The sequence below is a fragment of the Apium graveolens genome, chromosome 10 (genome assembly GCF_009905375.1).
Source record: "Apium graveolens cultivar Ventura chromosome 10, ASM990537v1, whole genome shotgun sequence".
In the NCBI taxonomy this organism is placed as follows: Eukaryota; Viridiplantae; Streptophyta; class Magnoliopsida; order Apiales; family Apiaceae; genus Apium; species Apium graveolens.
Window position 1 is genome coordinate 45,486,596 of NC_133656.1, and position 15,244 is coordinate 45,501,839.

The 15,244-nt window shown below is 37.0% G+C and overlaps 1 protein-coding gene across 1 annotated transcript; it reads left to right on the forward strand.

The window, feature by feature from the left end:
• Positions 1 to 11,887: 11,887 nt before the first annotated feature.
• Positions 11,888 to 14,299, forward strand: LOC141690551 (uncharacterized). Its single transcript, XM_074495342.1, has 4 exons — positions 11,888 to 12,032; positions 12,134 to 12,204; positions 12,304 to 13,496; positions 13,591 to 14,299. The coding sequence occupies exons 1-4, from the start codon at positions 11,888 to 11,890 to the stop codon at positions 14,297 to 14,299; spliced, it is 2,118 nt and encodes a 705-aa protein (XP_074351443.1).
• The last annotated feature ends 945 nt before the right edge of the window (positions 14,300 to 15,244 follow it).

Here is a 15,244-nt window from a genome sequence, read left to right on the forward strand (position 1 = left end):
TCTAGCGGATTAAAATCCCTAGAACTTAATCTCAAATCGCATTTAGCATTTGATCTTTTAATTACAAAAATAGAAAAAGTTCATGTCGAATTTATTCTAGATTTGTAATAATTGATTTGAGATTAATCCCTTGTAACCGATACCGTAGTTGTAACACCTTTCAAGTTTAATAAAAGTTTTATTTAACTTGAATTTTGTTTCACAATTTTATTCCGCATTTTATTCGACTAAACGGTATTGTTTGCATTCAACCCCCCCTTCTACAAACAAATTAGGACCTAATAATTGGTATCAGAGCCTTCTGATTAACGTACAAATCTAGATCCTAGACTTTTGTGTTTCTTTCACTTCTTGAATTTTTTATTCACTCAAAAAATTCATAATGACTACACAAAAAGTTGGAACCGTTAAAATTCTACTTTTCGATAAAGAAAATTATGTTATGTGGAAGAAGAAGATGCTACTGTTTTTACAGGTTGCTAATCCCAAATATTTGCAAGTGTTGAAGAAGGGTCCAAAAATTCCTATGGTTATGGAACTAGAGGTAATAGAAAATGATGTGGTGATCACCAAAGCGAGAACTTATGTGAAGGATCCTGAGGACTTCTCTCCTGCTGAAATAGAAGAAGCTTCCCTGGATGCTAGCCTTCAATTAATCTTAGTAGATTCCCTTAATCCCCTGATGAATAGACATGTGATGAATTGTAAAGATTCCAAACATATCTGGGAAACTATTGAGATTATTAATGAAGGCACAGAGGAAGTTAGAGAGAACAAACTAGAAATCCTAACCTCTGAGTATGAATACTTTAAATCCAATCCAGGAGAAGGAATCACTGAAGTGTTTGAGAGGTACAATGCATTGATCAACAACCTGAACATTAATGGTAAATACTATTCCATCAGGGAGGTCAACAAAAAGTTCCTTTTAACACTGCCAACTCATCTCGAACATAGAATCACTGCCATAAGAGAAGCAAGAGATCTGAGTGAGATTTCTTTGGAAAGGCTCTATGGTGTGTTAAAGACTTATGAGTTGGAGCAGATTCAGCAGAAGGAAGTTTACGGGAAAGGAAGAGTGGTCAGCACGTCTACTGCTCTAGTAGCTGATGAACAACAACAACAACCACAATATCAACAACAATCTCAACAGTCAGAAAGGATGGTACAGTCTTCCAAGGTTGAAGATAATGTGATAGTAGCAGAATTTGATTCTCCTACTACAAATCAATCAGGAGATGATTATTATTCCTTGGAAGAACTGGAGCAATTGGAGGATGAGTCAATGGCCCTGATTGTCAAGAGATTCTCAAATGTCAGATTCAAAAGGAATCCCAAGTTCAAGTACAAGTCCAACTACAACAGATTCCAGAAAGGTGGATCTTCATCCTCTAACACCAGCAGTGGTGGGTATAAAACAGGGATGGTTGATTGAAGCACCATTCGATGCTTCAACTGTAATGAGTTGGGACACTTTGCCACAGAATGCAGGAAGCCAAAACAAGCTAGGAAGAACTCTTACGATTCTAATCAGAAGAGTAAATCTGAAAGGGCGTACCTGGCAAAGGGAAGAAGCTGGGATGATACTGACAGTGAAGATGAAGAAGTTGGGAATCTTGCTCTCATGGCTAGTAATGCAAGCACCTCATCGTCAAGAAAAGAGGTAAAATTTACTGATGCTGAATTAGTTTATCATCTAGGAGGTTCCTTAGATTGTGCTCATCGTGATAATGAATTGTTAAATCAACAAATCAAAGACCTTGAGAAAGAGGTCAATGAATTAAGACTTGTGCACATTAATCAAGATAAACTAAAAGAACAAGTATCTTTTCTAGAGAATAGAGTTGACTGTTATAGACAACTCGAAACTATTCTCAAAGACAAGATCACCGGTCTTGAGGCTAAGGTTAAAGCTTACTTTAATTCTTGTTCGAAGTCCAAAGAGTTTTACAATAAGCAAGCTGTTAATCAAACCCATGGAATAGGTTATGATTACAATGCTGCTATTGGAAAATTAGGCATAAACTCCCCTCCTCATGTATGTGCTAAAGGCAGGGAAGTACCACATGTGCTTAAGGGTGTTGATGAACTCCTCTATAAAGAATCAATTGCTGAACCATTTGATGAGACCTCTTTTATTATTCAAGAAGAAATCCGTGCTGAAGATAATGCTAATGGGAAAGATGTCTCCAAGTCAAGTGTGTCAAAAGTTCCAGTCAAGGTTGTGAAAGCAACTGAGACTAACTCAGACACACATGAGTTGGATAACACAAATGCCATGTCTACCATGCATAAGTTGCCTATTGTTAATCCTTCTCATAAAGCATGTGGTGTTCCTGATTGTATGTCTTGTGCTTTTAATCTGTTGTTTGCTTATTTTAATGGTAAGCATGTTTCTAATGATAAGACTACTCCTCGTCAGCATGTGAATAATAGAAAGCATGATAGGTCTAAGACTGCTAGTCCTCCTAAAGCTAGAAAGGAGACATTTGTGCCTAAGCCTAACCAGAAATTTGTCAAGGCTGTTCACAAGGTCAAATGTTCAGTCATTGAGAACGTTGAGAATATTGAAATTAAGAATGTTGTTTTGCCTGATAAAGGCCAATTTTACAAGTATGCCGGACCCAGCCAAGCTTGGGTTCCGAAGAAGTTCTAATCCATTTGTATTGCAGGGCATTAAACAGGTACAACCGGTAGTGTGGATTCTTGACAGCGGATCGTCAAGACATATGACCGGAGATAGAGCCCTGCTATCAAATGTGGTTGAGAAAGCTGGCCCAGTGGTTACCTTTGGAGATAACAGCAAAGGTTTAACGGAGGGATATGGCTGTTTGCAAGCTGGAAATGTTATCATTGAAAATGTATATGTTGTGCAAGGACTTGAACACAATCTGCTTAGCATTAGTCAGTTCTGTGACAACGGCTACAATGTTTTATTCGACAAGCTGAAGTGTCAGATTCTGCACAAGAAAAGTGAAAAACCCTCCTTAATGGGAATCCGTAAAGGAAATCTGTTCGTAGCTGACATGAACTCTGGAAGCAATCTTGAAGTCAATTGTTTCTATGCAAAGGCATCGTCAGATGAGAGTTGGCTATGGCACAAGAGACTTTCCCATCTCAATTTCAAAACAATGAATTCTCTTGTCAAAAGAGAATTGGTAAGAGGTCTGCCTCAGCTGGAATTCTCTCCAGAAGGACTATGTGAGGCTTGCCAGAAAGGAAAGTCAAAGAAAGCAAGTCACAAAGGCACTGACACATCTTCCATAACTGGTGTTCTGCAATTATTGCACATGGATTTATTTGGTCCAGTTAATATCCTTTCTATGTCAAAGAAGTGTTACTGTCTTGTGATAGTTGATGACTATTCCAAGAATACGTGGGTTTTATTTCTTCACTCTAAGGATGAAACACCACAAGTTGTGATTGATCATATCAAGATGATTGAGTTAGATTCTAATGTCCCTGTTAGAGCAATAAGGTCAGATAATGGGACAGAATTCAAGAATGCACTTCTCAATGGATTCTGTACAGACAAAGGGATTACCAGACAATTTTCAGCTCCTAGAACCCCTCAGCAAAATGGAGTGGTAGAAAGGAAGAATCGTACATTGATTGAAGCTGCAAGAACGATGTTAAGTGAATCAGGTCTTCCAATGTACTTTTGGGCTGAAGCTGTCAATACTGCATGTTATACTCAGAATCGAACTCTAATCAACAAAGACTTCATGAAAACTCCTTATGAGATTTTGAATGAACAGAAACCTTCTATCAAATACTTTCATGTATTTGGTGCCAGATGCTTCGTGCTCAAGGATGGAGATGATCGTCGTGGTAAGTTCGAGGCAAAGGCATATGAGGGTATTTTTGTTGGATATGGAAGAAGATCATATAGAGTGTATATCATTGATCAACACAAAGTAACTGAAAGTGTCAATGTTACATTTGATGACACTAAACTCCCTAGTATCCAAACTGAAGATCCTTCTGAGAAACTGAAGTTTGATGATACGTCAGATTCAGAATCAGAACATGGTCAAGAACCTGAGGTTGTTGCTGGTGAAGAACCTGTTAATCCTGATGATACTCAAGGTAATAGTGATGGAAACTTTGGCAACAATGAAGATACCACTGCTACTGACGGAGAATCTTCAAGTCAAAATGGCAACAACTCAGGGGGAGATGCTGAAGGATCATCTAGTAGGACACAACATCACAATGAATTTCAAGGCGAATCATCAAGATCAAATCTTCCAAGACAGACTGTCTGGAATAAAGCTCACCCTTTTGAGTTGATTATTGGTGATCCAGATGTTGGAGTCAGAACTAGACGTGCTACTCAAAATGAGTGTCTGTTCTCAGGATTTCTTTCTGAGATGGAACCTAAGAAAATTGAAGAAGCACTGACTGATCCAGATTGGGTGATTGCTATGTAAGATGAACTCAATCAGTTTGAAAGTCAACAAGTCTGAAAACTGGTACCTAGGCCTGTACACAAGAAAGCTGTTGGTATTAGGTGGGTATTCAGGAATAAACTAGATGAAGATGGTGTGGTTACAAGAAACAAGGCAAGACTGGTAGCTAAAGGGTATTCTCAAGCTGAAGGCATTGATTATGATGAAACCTATGCTCCAGTGGCTAGACTTGAGGCCATCAGGATATTTCTGGCATTCGCAGCATTTTCAAACTTTAAAGTTTATCAAATGGATGTCAAGAGCGCCTTTCTGAATGGAAAGCTGGATGAAGAGGTATATGTAGAGCAACCTCCTGGTTTTGAAGATCCAGATCATTTGGATTTTGTCTTCTTTCTTTTCAAGGCTATCTATGGGCTAAAACAGTCTCCAAGAAAATGGTATGACACTCTCTCTGAATTTCTTATTAAAAATAGCTTTATTAGAGGTGTCATAGACAAAACTCTCTTTTCTAAAACACATAAGAAGGATACTATATTAGTCCAAGTCTATGTGGATGATATAATATTTGGGTCTACTAATGATAATCTCTGTAAGAGATTTGCTAAGTTAATGCACAACAAGTTTGAAATGAGCATGATGGGAGAGCTGAAGTTCTTTCTTGGATTACAAGTAAATCAAAGGTTAGATGGAACATTTATTTGTCAATCCAAATATCTCAAGGAACTCCTCAAAAAGTACAATCTAGAGGATTCTGCATCAGCAAGGACTCCATCAACTACAGCTGTCAAGCTTGGACCATGTGAAAACTCCATTAAGGTAGATGTCACAAGCTACAGAGGTATGATTGGCTCGTTACTCTATCTTACTGGCAAGTAGACCAGATATTATGTATGCTACATGTTTATGTGCAAGGTTCCAAGCGGATCCTAGAGATATTCATCTCGTTGCTGTTAAACGAATCTTAAGATATCTTAAGGGAACACCAAATCTAGGTATTTGGTACCCTAAAGAATCTGGTTTTAACCTTGTCGGATATACAGATTCAGATTATGCAGGAAGTGTTGTTGATAGGAAAAGCACCTCAGGAAGTTGTCAATTCCTAGGAAGCAGGCTAGTCTCTTGGTACAGCAAGAAACAGCAAACAGTTTCCAACTCAACGGCCGAGGCTGAATATATTGCTGCTGGAAGCTGCTGTGCTCAGATCTTGTGGATTAGGAACCAACTACGAGACTATGGCTCTGTATTGAACAAGATTCCTATTTTATGTGACAACACAAGTGCAATAGCCATCACCAACAACCATGTGCAGCACTCGAGGACAAAGCACATTGACATCAGGTATCATTTTATTAGAGAGCACGTCATGAATGGTACTGTTGAACTATTTTTTGTTCCAACAGAAGAACAAATAGCAGATATTTTCACTAAACCACTTGACGAATCCACATTTACCAGATTAGTTGGTAAATTGGGCATGTTGAATAGTTTTAGTGATTAATTTAGTTAATATCTGAGATCTGTTCTTGAATGAATTTACAAATGAATTTTTCATAAATGAAAAATTCATTTGCAATTTTATGTTATCATTTTATCATATTTCTTGCTTATTTCTATGTAATATATATTATCTTATCTATTTTTATTTTCCCTTCTTGTTAATTTAAAATATCTCAGAATATTTTATTTTCTCTAAAAATATTTTTCTATGAATTTTATTTGCTAAAATTCAACAGAAATCTATTTTTGGAATAAAAATAATAAATTCTGATATATTGTCTTTGGTTTTGTAAATATTATAGGTCTGTATTTCAGTTTTGCTATTTTGTTATATAATTTCTGTACATATTTGAGTGTCTTTCTACTGAAATGACAATCGGCAAGACAATTGAAATTGTCTTGCTGAAAATCATTTCAGTACTTATATATATATACTTATTTTCATATTAATTCTGTGTGAAATCCTTTTATTTCCAGAATGACAATCGGCAAGACAATTGAAATTGTCTTGCTGAAAGTCATTTGCGAATATAATTGTCATTTCAGTGTTTTTCAGTATAGTTTTATACTGGCAAGACAATCGGTATGACTATTGATTGTCTTGCCAGTTATAAACATTATATATATTTTATTTTATTTTATACTGGTATGACAATCGGTATGACTATCAGATTGTCATACCAGTTATAATTTTAGTATTTATTTCTGTTGTATTTCTTTTCCTTCTTTTGCCCGGTATGACAATCGGTATGACAATCCCGGATTGTCATACCAGCTGTTATATAAAAGCGTGTGTTTGTATTGTTTTAAACCATTTCTTCAGTTCATTTCTTCTTAAAAAAAATTTTTCGAACAGTTTCTTTTGTCTTCACTTTTCTCTCTTCTCTCTCTTCTTCGAACTGCTCATTCCTTGCTCGAGTTTTTACTCAGCAAACTGATTCATCACTTTGTGATATATACATACAAGTATATATATACAGAAGTGCTGTTGGATTTTTATTAAAAAAAAAATTAAATTAAAAATCAGTTTGCCCCTTCAAATTCAATTTGTGTTTGTTGATTTTGAACTTTCTTATTTTATTTTAATTTCTGATTTGTGTCGTTTGGTCTTTCAAAACTGTGTTTGTGAGTTAGGAATTTTAACGAGATACATTTCTGTCTAAATTTTTCGATTATAATTAATTTAATTCGAATTATTAAATAAAATTTAACCAAACTTTCTAAATCAAATTTGGTGTCTGAATGGGATATTTTCTTTGATACACTTTCCAAAGTGTTTGCCAACTGCACAAAATCCAATTTTCATAACATCACTTCCACTCTGCAGTATACTGGTCTTGCGGTTGTTTTCAATCAAATGATCAATTTTGGCAAACTACTTTTTCCCATTCTCTTGAGACGTCTAACTTCTGCTTTACGTGATCATTCTACAAATCGTAGGGTATCATGTTACTATGCTCGTTTTCTCATGCTTATAGCAGATCATCTACTCACACCTGAACACAAAGCCCTTTTTGCTAACTCTGCAGTAACCGAACCCCCTCCAGTTAGCAAAAAGATTTACACTCGCCAAGACACAACCTTCAAATTTATGCAAGTTCCAGTACTTGTATCTGCTTCCATGGCCACTTATATTCCCTTACCTATTTTCAATCTTCCCGGCCATGAACAGCAACCTCAACCTCCAGTGGTTCAAGCCACCCAGGCTCTTCCATTACAGGTAGTAATTCCTCACTCTCACTCCCTTCCTACTTCTGTTGAAAGACCCCCAGTGGTTGATAGGGCTGACCATGAAGTTGTAGAACCACAGCTTCAATCCCAGGTCATAGAGCCAAACACAGAGTCACATTCTATCTCAACCTCTCCCCCACTGTCTAAAATGTTACCCAGGAGATTACTAGGAAGTAGTACATTGTTAAATATGAGTGAACCCTCAGCTCTGCCTCCTCCTAAGAAAAGAAGAACATATTCTGAGGCATCTGAAAGCCCATCCTTGTCCTCCCAACAGGACATGGACTTTGAAATGGCCAATGAACAGTTACTAGAGGCATTCTCTCAACATGATGCATCTATTGAAATTCGCCATAGGGCCATGGCATCTTGTACTGAGTCAAGCACAATTCCATTACTCACAATGGAACCATACACTTCCCCAGATCATACTCAGGACACACATCGAGGAGTGCACGTCGAGTCGGTTACAGTGCCTGCCATAGTTACGGCAGAAGAGCAGTCACATGCTTCAGAGGGAAAATCTGACTCTCCGCCATCTTTAATAGAGTCATTTTCTCCCCTCCCAGATCCAACACCTCTGGCTCCCTTATGGGATTCTCCACTCGCAGATTTATCTGGAGAAAGTGGAGGGCAACTCGGTCAATCTATCCCTGAAGCAATTCAGACATCTATTCCAAAAGATTTGATAGTATTGACTGAGGATCGGGACTCGCGAATTCCCATTGCACCACCACTGACCTCTCTTGAAGAGGCTAGGGTGATTTTTAATGCAGGTACAGAAGAACAGCAACTGGAAGACTCCTCACGAGCAATTATATTGAGAGAAACACATGCACGTGAGATGAGTGAACCAAACACGAGTGAAATTCAGGTGAGAGCACACATAGACACTGATACTGTAAACCTGTTAGCTCAGATTGCTGCCCTAAAAGAAGAACTTGCTAAAAGCCAAGCTGAAGCTCAAGCATTCAAAGCACAAGTGGTTGAACGGTCTTCTTCTTCCATCTCTGTCAACAATCAGCTTGCAATCATATGGAATGACATCTCAGATCTAAAGACCACTATAATACCAAAGCTCAATTCTATTCAGGACACTCCAACTTTATCAGCTGATGACATATCCAACTTCTGCTCTCTACACACAAGAATGACTTCTCTTGAAGACCTCGTTGAGATGAATCATTCACTGGACTCCTCAAGATTTCTAAAGATAGAGACGGGCATGGAACATCTCAATGAAGGGATGAAGCACCTATATTACATGATCAAGAATTCTCATTGCCCTAATGAAGAACAAAGAGCTTATTTTGAAGGACCGTCTGGTGGAGGATCAGGCTCTGGAGGTGATGGAGGTTCCAAAGGAAGGTCAGTAGAGGATCCCTCAACTAAGGGGGAGAAGAAAGGGAGTAGTGCCAAAGGGAAAGAAAAAGATACCTTTGCTGGAGATAAAGGAAAGGCTGATGATGTCTACTACAGTGGAGAACATGATGACTTTGATATTTTTGACATTCCCACTGAACCAGTTCACGAAGATAAAGATGGGTTATTTGAAGCTGAAGAGGAAAGTGATTTTGAAGATTGGGAAGAGGAAGATACAGTGGATCCTATGTTTGAGAAAGAATTTCAGAAGGAGCAGTCAGAGATGAAAAGAAAAGAAGCTGAACTCAAGAAGGTCTCTCAGATCATTGACAGGAGGAAAGACATACAAAGAACAGAAACTCTTCAAAAGCAACGTCTTCATGACATTAAGGCTCAAGAAAGGAGAAGAGATGTCAGACTAAAGATTGGTGAAAAATGGGATGAAGCTAGGAGAGTACTTGATATGCCTCAGCTGAGCACTAACAATGATAGGCAGTTCTTACATCTTCTTGACAAGCTGGAAATCTCAAATCCTAACAATGACATGTACATGAATGCTATCAAGACTGAAGTCTCAAGGATCACAGCTGCTTTTGATAGATCCCTAAATGAGATGAGCATTTTTGTATATTGTCAGAGTGAAGGATCTTTCAAGGTGTCACTTCATCTATTTGAGAATCATTCTTTGTCAGAGATTTGGGTTCTTTTAAACAAAGTCAAAAGAAGCTCAGAATTGAATGAAGTTCTTCGAGAAAGGCTTAAAGAGTTTTCCAGCAGGGCTAGTCCTCAAGTGGTCAACAATCCTCATCAGGTGAGATTCTTTAAGTCTGATTGTCTTCAAATCTGTCAGCTAGATGTACAATCTCTTAAAGACTACTCAGCTAAGCATCTGGTCTGGATGGAACATCATTTGAGAACTGCTGGATATTCATCCATGTTGAAGACTCAAGCTGCTGACTTGATTCAAGCTTATTGTGAAAAGAATGTTAAAAGGTACAATCAACTCAAGAATAAGCTGAAGTCAGTTGGAGTTCGACCAGTCAGACCAGCAAGCTTCACTTCAGAAAAGGATCGTGTCTTTGACAAGGAATTGCTTCAAGATTTAGAAGAAGGTGAAGTCAGAAGAGAAGACAACTGAAGTCAATTAGCTCAAACTCAATGTAATATGATTAGAGCTTTATGAATCAAGATAGTCTAATGTAGTTATATGTTCAGGCTAGAGGAACATCTATCTTGTATTCACTTGTAAATTTCATTTGGAATCTGGAAAATGTTAAATATAATCCAGAACTTTTCTGCTATTTACTTTACATTACTGTTTATATCTTTTTCTTATTTGTTAGTTGAGTTATCCTCTAGGTATTTGTTGTTATTGTCTAACAAGCAAATAGGGGGAGATTGAAAGGCATATGTCATAGCCTACTCGTTTATTCGAGTATTTAACTCAACTCAAATAAGAATGTAATAAGTAAATAGTGGATCTATCATCAGAGAGATCTCACAAAGTAACATCTGTCAAAGAATAAAGAAACATTGTTCATCTGCAGACTTGAAGATTCACTGGAAGAAGTTCAAGAATTTGATCATGCCTCAGTGATATAAATCAAGATCGTGGATTTAATCAAGTGACAGAGATCTCGTCAAGGTATCATTTATTACAAGGATTCAATCAGAATATCAAAGTCAAGACATGAAGAAATGTCACCAAAGTTAGTCACTCATGAACCAGACAGTACATCGAGTGTCAGCATTGAAGTGGCGGAATTGATTGATAAGTCTCAGTGACTTTCAGAAGATTGTCAGAAGAATGGATGCTGCTCAGGGTTAGTATTACTTCTCTATTAATTAATTAAGTCATATAATTTAATTAAGAAAATAAATTATATCTGCAAGGATTAATTTATTGATTAATTGAATTAAATTGATTAATTAATTTAGAATTAATATTAAGGATTTACAGAATTTTAATTGGTTAAAATCTGTTTTAATTCTAAAAAGACAACTAATTGTACTAGTATGACAATCGGTATGACAATTGATAGTCATACCGAAAGTCATGCTAATTCAGTTGACTGTCTTGATGGAATTATTATTTAGATTAAAATCACTTATTAATTCAGTAAGACAATTTCATTTGTACTACTATGACAATCGGTATGACAATTGATTGTCATACCGAAAGTCTTGCTAGTTCATTTTAATTGTCTTGCTAGCTCTAAAGATTGTCACACCGAAAGTCTTATTGGACAAAGGATTGTCATACCAGTTCATTAATCTCGGCTGTGTTGATTAAAAAGAAGCAGAAGCATCCAATTCAAAAAAACTCTCACAATCATCAATCAAACAAAACATACTCAAGAACAAAAAGAAAAAAAAAGGAGCAGAAAAATATTACATCTCTTCTGCAACTTCAAGATCAATTTCTAGATTGTAAAGTTAAATCCAATCAACTAGAAATACTTATCTTGTTCTTGAGTATCAATCTAGCGGATTAAAATCCCTAGAACTTAATCTCAAATCGCATTTAGCATTTGATCTTTTAATTACAAAAATAGAAAAAGTTCATGTCGAATTTATTCTAGATTTGTAATAATTGATTTGAGATTAATCCCTTGTAACCGATACCGTAGTTGTAACACCTTTCAAGTTTAATAAAAGTTTTATTTAACTTGAATTTTGTTTCACAATTTTATTCCGCATTTTATTCGACTAAACGGTATTGTTTGCATTCAACCCCCCCTTCTACAAACAAATTGGGACCTAACACAAGGCTACAGAGAATGTTCTTGAGCTCTGATTTCTCGAGCTCAATGACATGGCATGCTTTATCATGAAAGAAAGATGGACGGTTAAGGCATCCGACTGATGGAAAGGGTTGGAAGTCGATGGATAGTAAATATCCTGAATTTGCTGCCGAAATGCGAAATGTACGATTGGGTTTAGCGGCAGACGGTTTCAATCCATATGGATCAATGAACATATCTCATAGCACCTGGCCAGTAGTGCTCGTAAATTATAACCTCCCCCCTGGTTAATCATGAAACCCAAAAATCTAATTCTTTCAACCTTAATCCCTGGTCCAGTTTATCCCGGTAATGAAATTGACGTGTATATGCAACCGTTAATTGCAGAGTTGAAGGAGTTATGGGCTGTTGGATTAGAAACTTATGATGCCAGGTTAGACAACATGTTTAAGCTACATGTAAGCCTATTATGGACGATAAGTGATTTCCCTGGATATGGGATTTTATCCGGTTGGAGCACGAAAGGAAAGCTGGCTTATCCTTCATGTCACTATTAGACCTCATCGACATATTTGAAACATAGTAAGAAGGTTGTGTATTTAAACCATCGAAAGTTTCTCCCTCCAGATCACAAGTGGAGGTCCGATAGGCGCAGATTTAACGGAGATGTGGAAATGCTATCATGTCCTGATATATTAAGCGGAGCAGAGGTTGAAGAACTATTGCGTGGTTATGAAAATGATTTTGGGAAGCCACTGAAAAGAAATAGAGGAACATCAGATTGCCCTTGGAAGAAGAAGTCCATTTTTTTCGAGCTACCATATTGGAGCAATAATATGGTTAGGCATAACTTAGATGTTATGCACATTGAGAAGAACATTTGTGACAAGATTTTGGGGACTTTGTTAAATATCGGAGGCAAGACAAAGGACCATCTTAATGCTCGTCAAGATTTGGAAGAAATGGGGATTAGAAAAGACCTTCACCCTGTCAAATGTGATGATAAACATGTTGAAATTAGGGCATCTAGTTTTGATATGACCAAAAAAGAGAAAGAGATCTTCTGTTCAGTTCTAATGAATGCTGAGCTACCATACGGATCTGCATCAAATATCAGCCGGTGCGTTCAAATGAAGGAGCGAAAGATATCGGGTTACAAAAGTCATGACGCGCATTTTATTCTGCAATTTCTATTACAATTTGCTGTCGTAAAAACTCTGAAACCTAAGGTAGCAATTCCATTAATGAGGTTAGGAGCATTCTTTAGAGACATATGTGGAAAAGTCATTGAATTAGAAGATGTTGAAAAATTGCAGAAGGAAATAATCGAGATACTTTGTGAGCTTGAAATGATTTTTCCACCTGCATTTTTCGATATAATGGTTCACTTACCAATTCATTTGTGCAAGGAAATAGAATTTGGTGGACCGGTGCACTTAAGGTGGATGTTTGGAATTGAACGGTATTTGTGCAAATTGAAGTCATACGTTCGGAATCGGAGTAAACCTGAAGGGTGCGTAGCAGAGGGCTACTTGGTAGAAGAATGCCTTACATTTTGCTCTAGATTTTTTGATGAGCAGTCTAAGAGTGGGACCGATACCAAGGACAGTCATACAGATGGTGGATATCCTATCGGGTCTCGGAGAAGCAGAGAAGGAAAGTCTATACATCTGGACAACAAGACATGGACAAATGCTCATCGGTACATATTATTCAACTGTGAAAATGTGGAAATCGAAAAGCTAAAAGAGTAAGTTCTAATTAACAACCAAAAATCAAGATTAATTAAAAAAAACTTTAAGACATTATAATATTGTGCTAACTTGCTGCTAATCCAATTGTAGTGAACACCATACCATTATTCAAAAAGATGACAAATTAAAGAGGTATAAGCACGAAAGAATGCATACAACTGACTTTCAAAAGTGGTTGAAATATGTGGTTCAAAAAAGAGATGGAATTTCACTGGAATTGTCCTCGTTGGCAAGGGGCCCTCTTCGTTCGGCAAAGAGATTTACAGGTTACAATGTGAATGGATATAGATTTCACAACAAGCTTAGAGATAGTAGGTGTACGACGCAAAACTCTGGTGTGTTCCTCACTGCCTTAACCACCAGTTTTGCAAGTGCAAAAGATAAGAACCCAATAGTTGGGGATGTGGGATACTACGGTGCAATTGAGGAGATTATTGAAGTGGACTACTGGGGTGCGGTGTCAGTAGTACTTTTTAGGTGTTGTTGGTACCAAAAAGCTGGGGATTACTATGGGTTAGCAAGAGTGAACTTTAGTAGGTTATGTCAAAAGGAAGATCCCTTTGTCCTCGCTACACAAGTACAACAGGTCTTCTATATTGAAGATCCCACTGAAAAGAATTTGCAATTTGTTCTTCAGAAATATCCAAAGGATCAATACTCTGAAGTAGAAGAAGTGTCTGACATAGGTTATATCCCGCGAGTTGACATACCTGATACATTCACTTGGTCCGGAGATGATGTCCCGAAAAAACAATTCCCTGTTACACCTAATGAAGACCTGGATGATATTGATATATGACATTGCACTGATTTATAATTTGTTTATGTAATTGGTACTTAGAGTTTGCTTTGTAATTTGTTAGTTGAATGAGTTGGTCTGTAATCTATTTTGAACTTGAGTTGAACTTGAGTTGGTTTGTAACTTGAGTAGTAATTTATTTGGAACTTGCGTTGGTTTGTAATCTATTTGTCTATTTTCTACATGAGCCTCAATTAGTTTCTTGTTTTTTTAAATTTGTAACATCTAGGACTTGTATTTATATCACTGACAATTTGTTTATACTTTTTAATTTTTAGGATGGCAAGTACAGATTATGTTCTCAGGTTCTTTCACAAGGGAACTTTTACAAAATCCAAATATGTCGGTGGGACCTGTAAAGTGATTTTGGAGTATGTTGATGCAGACCGATTCTCGTACACGGTTCTGATGGAGTATGTACTAGATGTGCTGAAATACAAGGAAATTGGTGGTGTTTATGTGAAGAAGGTTCCTTCAGGTTGGCACTTGATTCAGTCCGATGCTGACTTAACTGCATTCCTAAGCAAAGTTGAAGGTGAAAGGTTGGATTTTTATGTCGATGATGTGGTTGACCAATCTGTAGAGGCTAAGCAACAGGTTCAGCCCCATGTAGTTGTGCGACCAAGAACACAATTTTTTGAAGGTAATAGATTTTCATGTTGATGATGCATTCAATTTGTGCATTTTAAAATGTTACATATTGTTAAACTGTTATTGCACCAACAGGTCTACAAGCAAAATGAAATTTTGTGACAGTGGATGCCCTGCAGAAATAGAGGACAAGTCGCCGATTGGCTCTTGAAAATTTGCAGGTAATTTTTCTTTATGTTTTCATGTAATTACTCTTATCAGTTATGCCTTGGATCTAATTATTATTTAATCCCTTTTTTCAGGTAACAGATTATGAGAGGAAAAGAATGTTGCAGATTGAAGAAAATAAAAAGA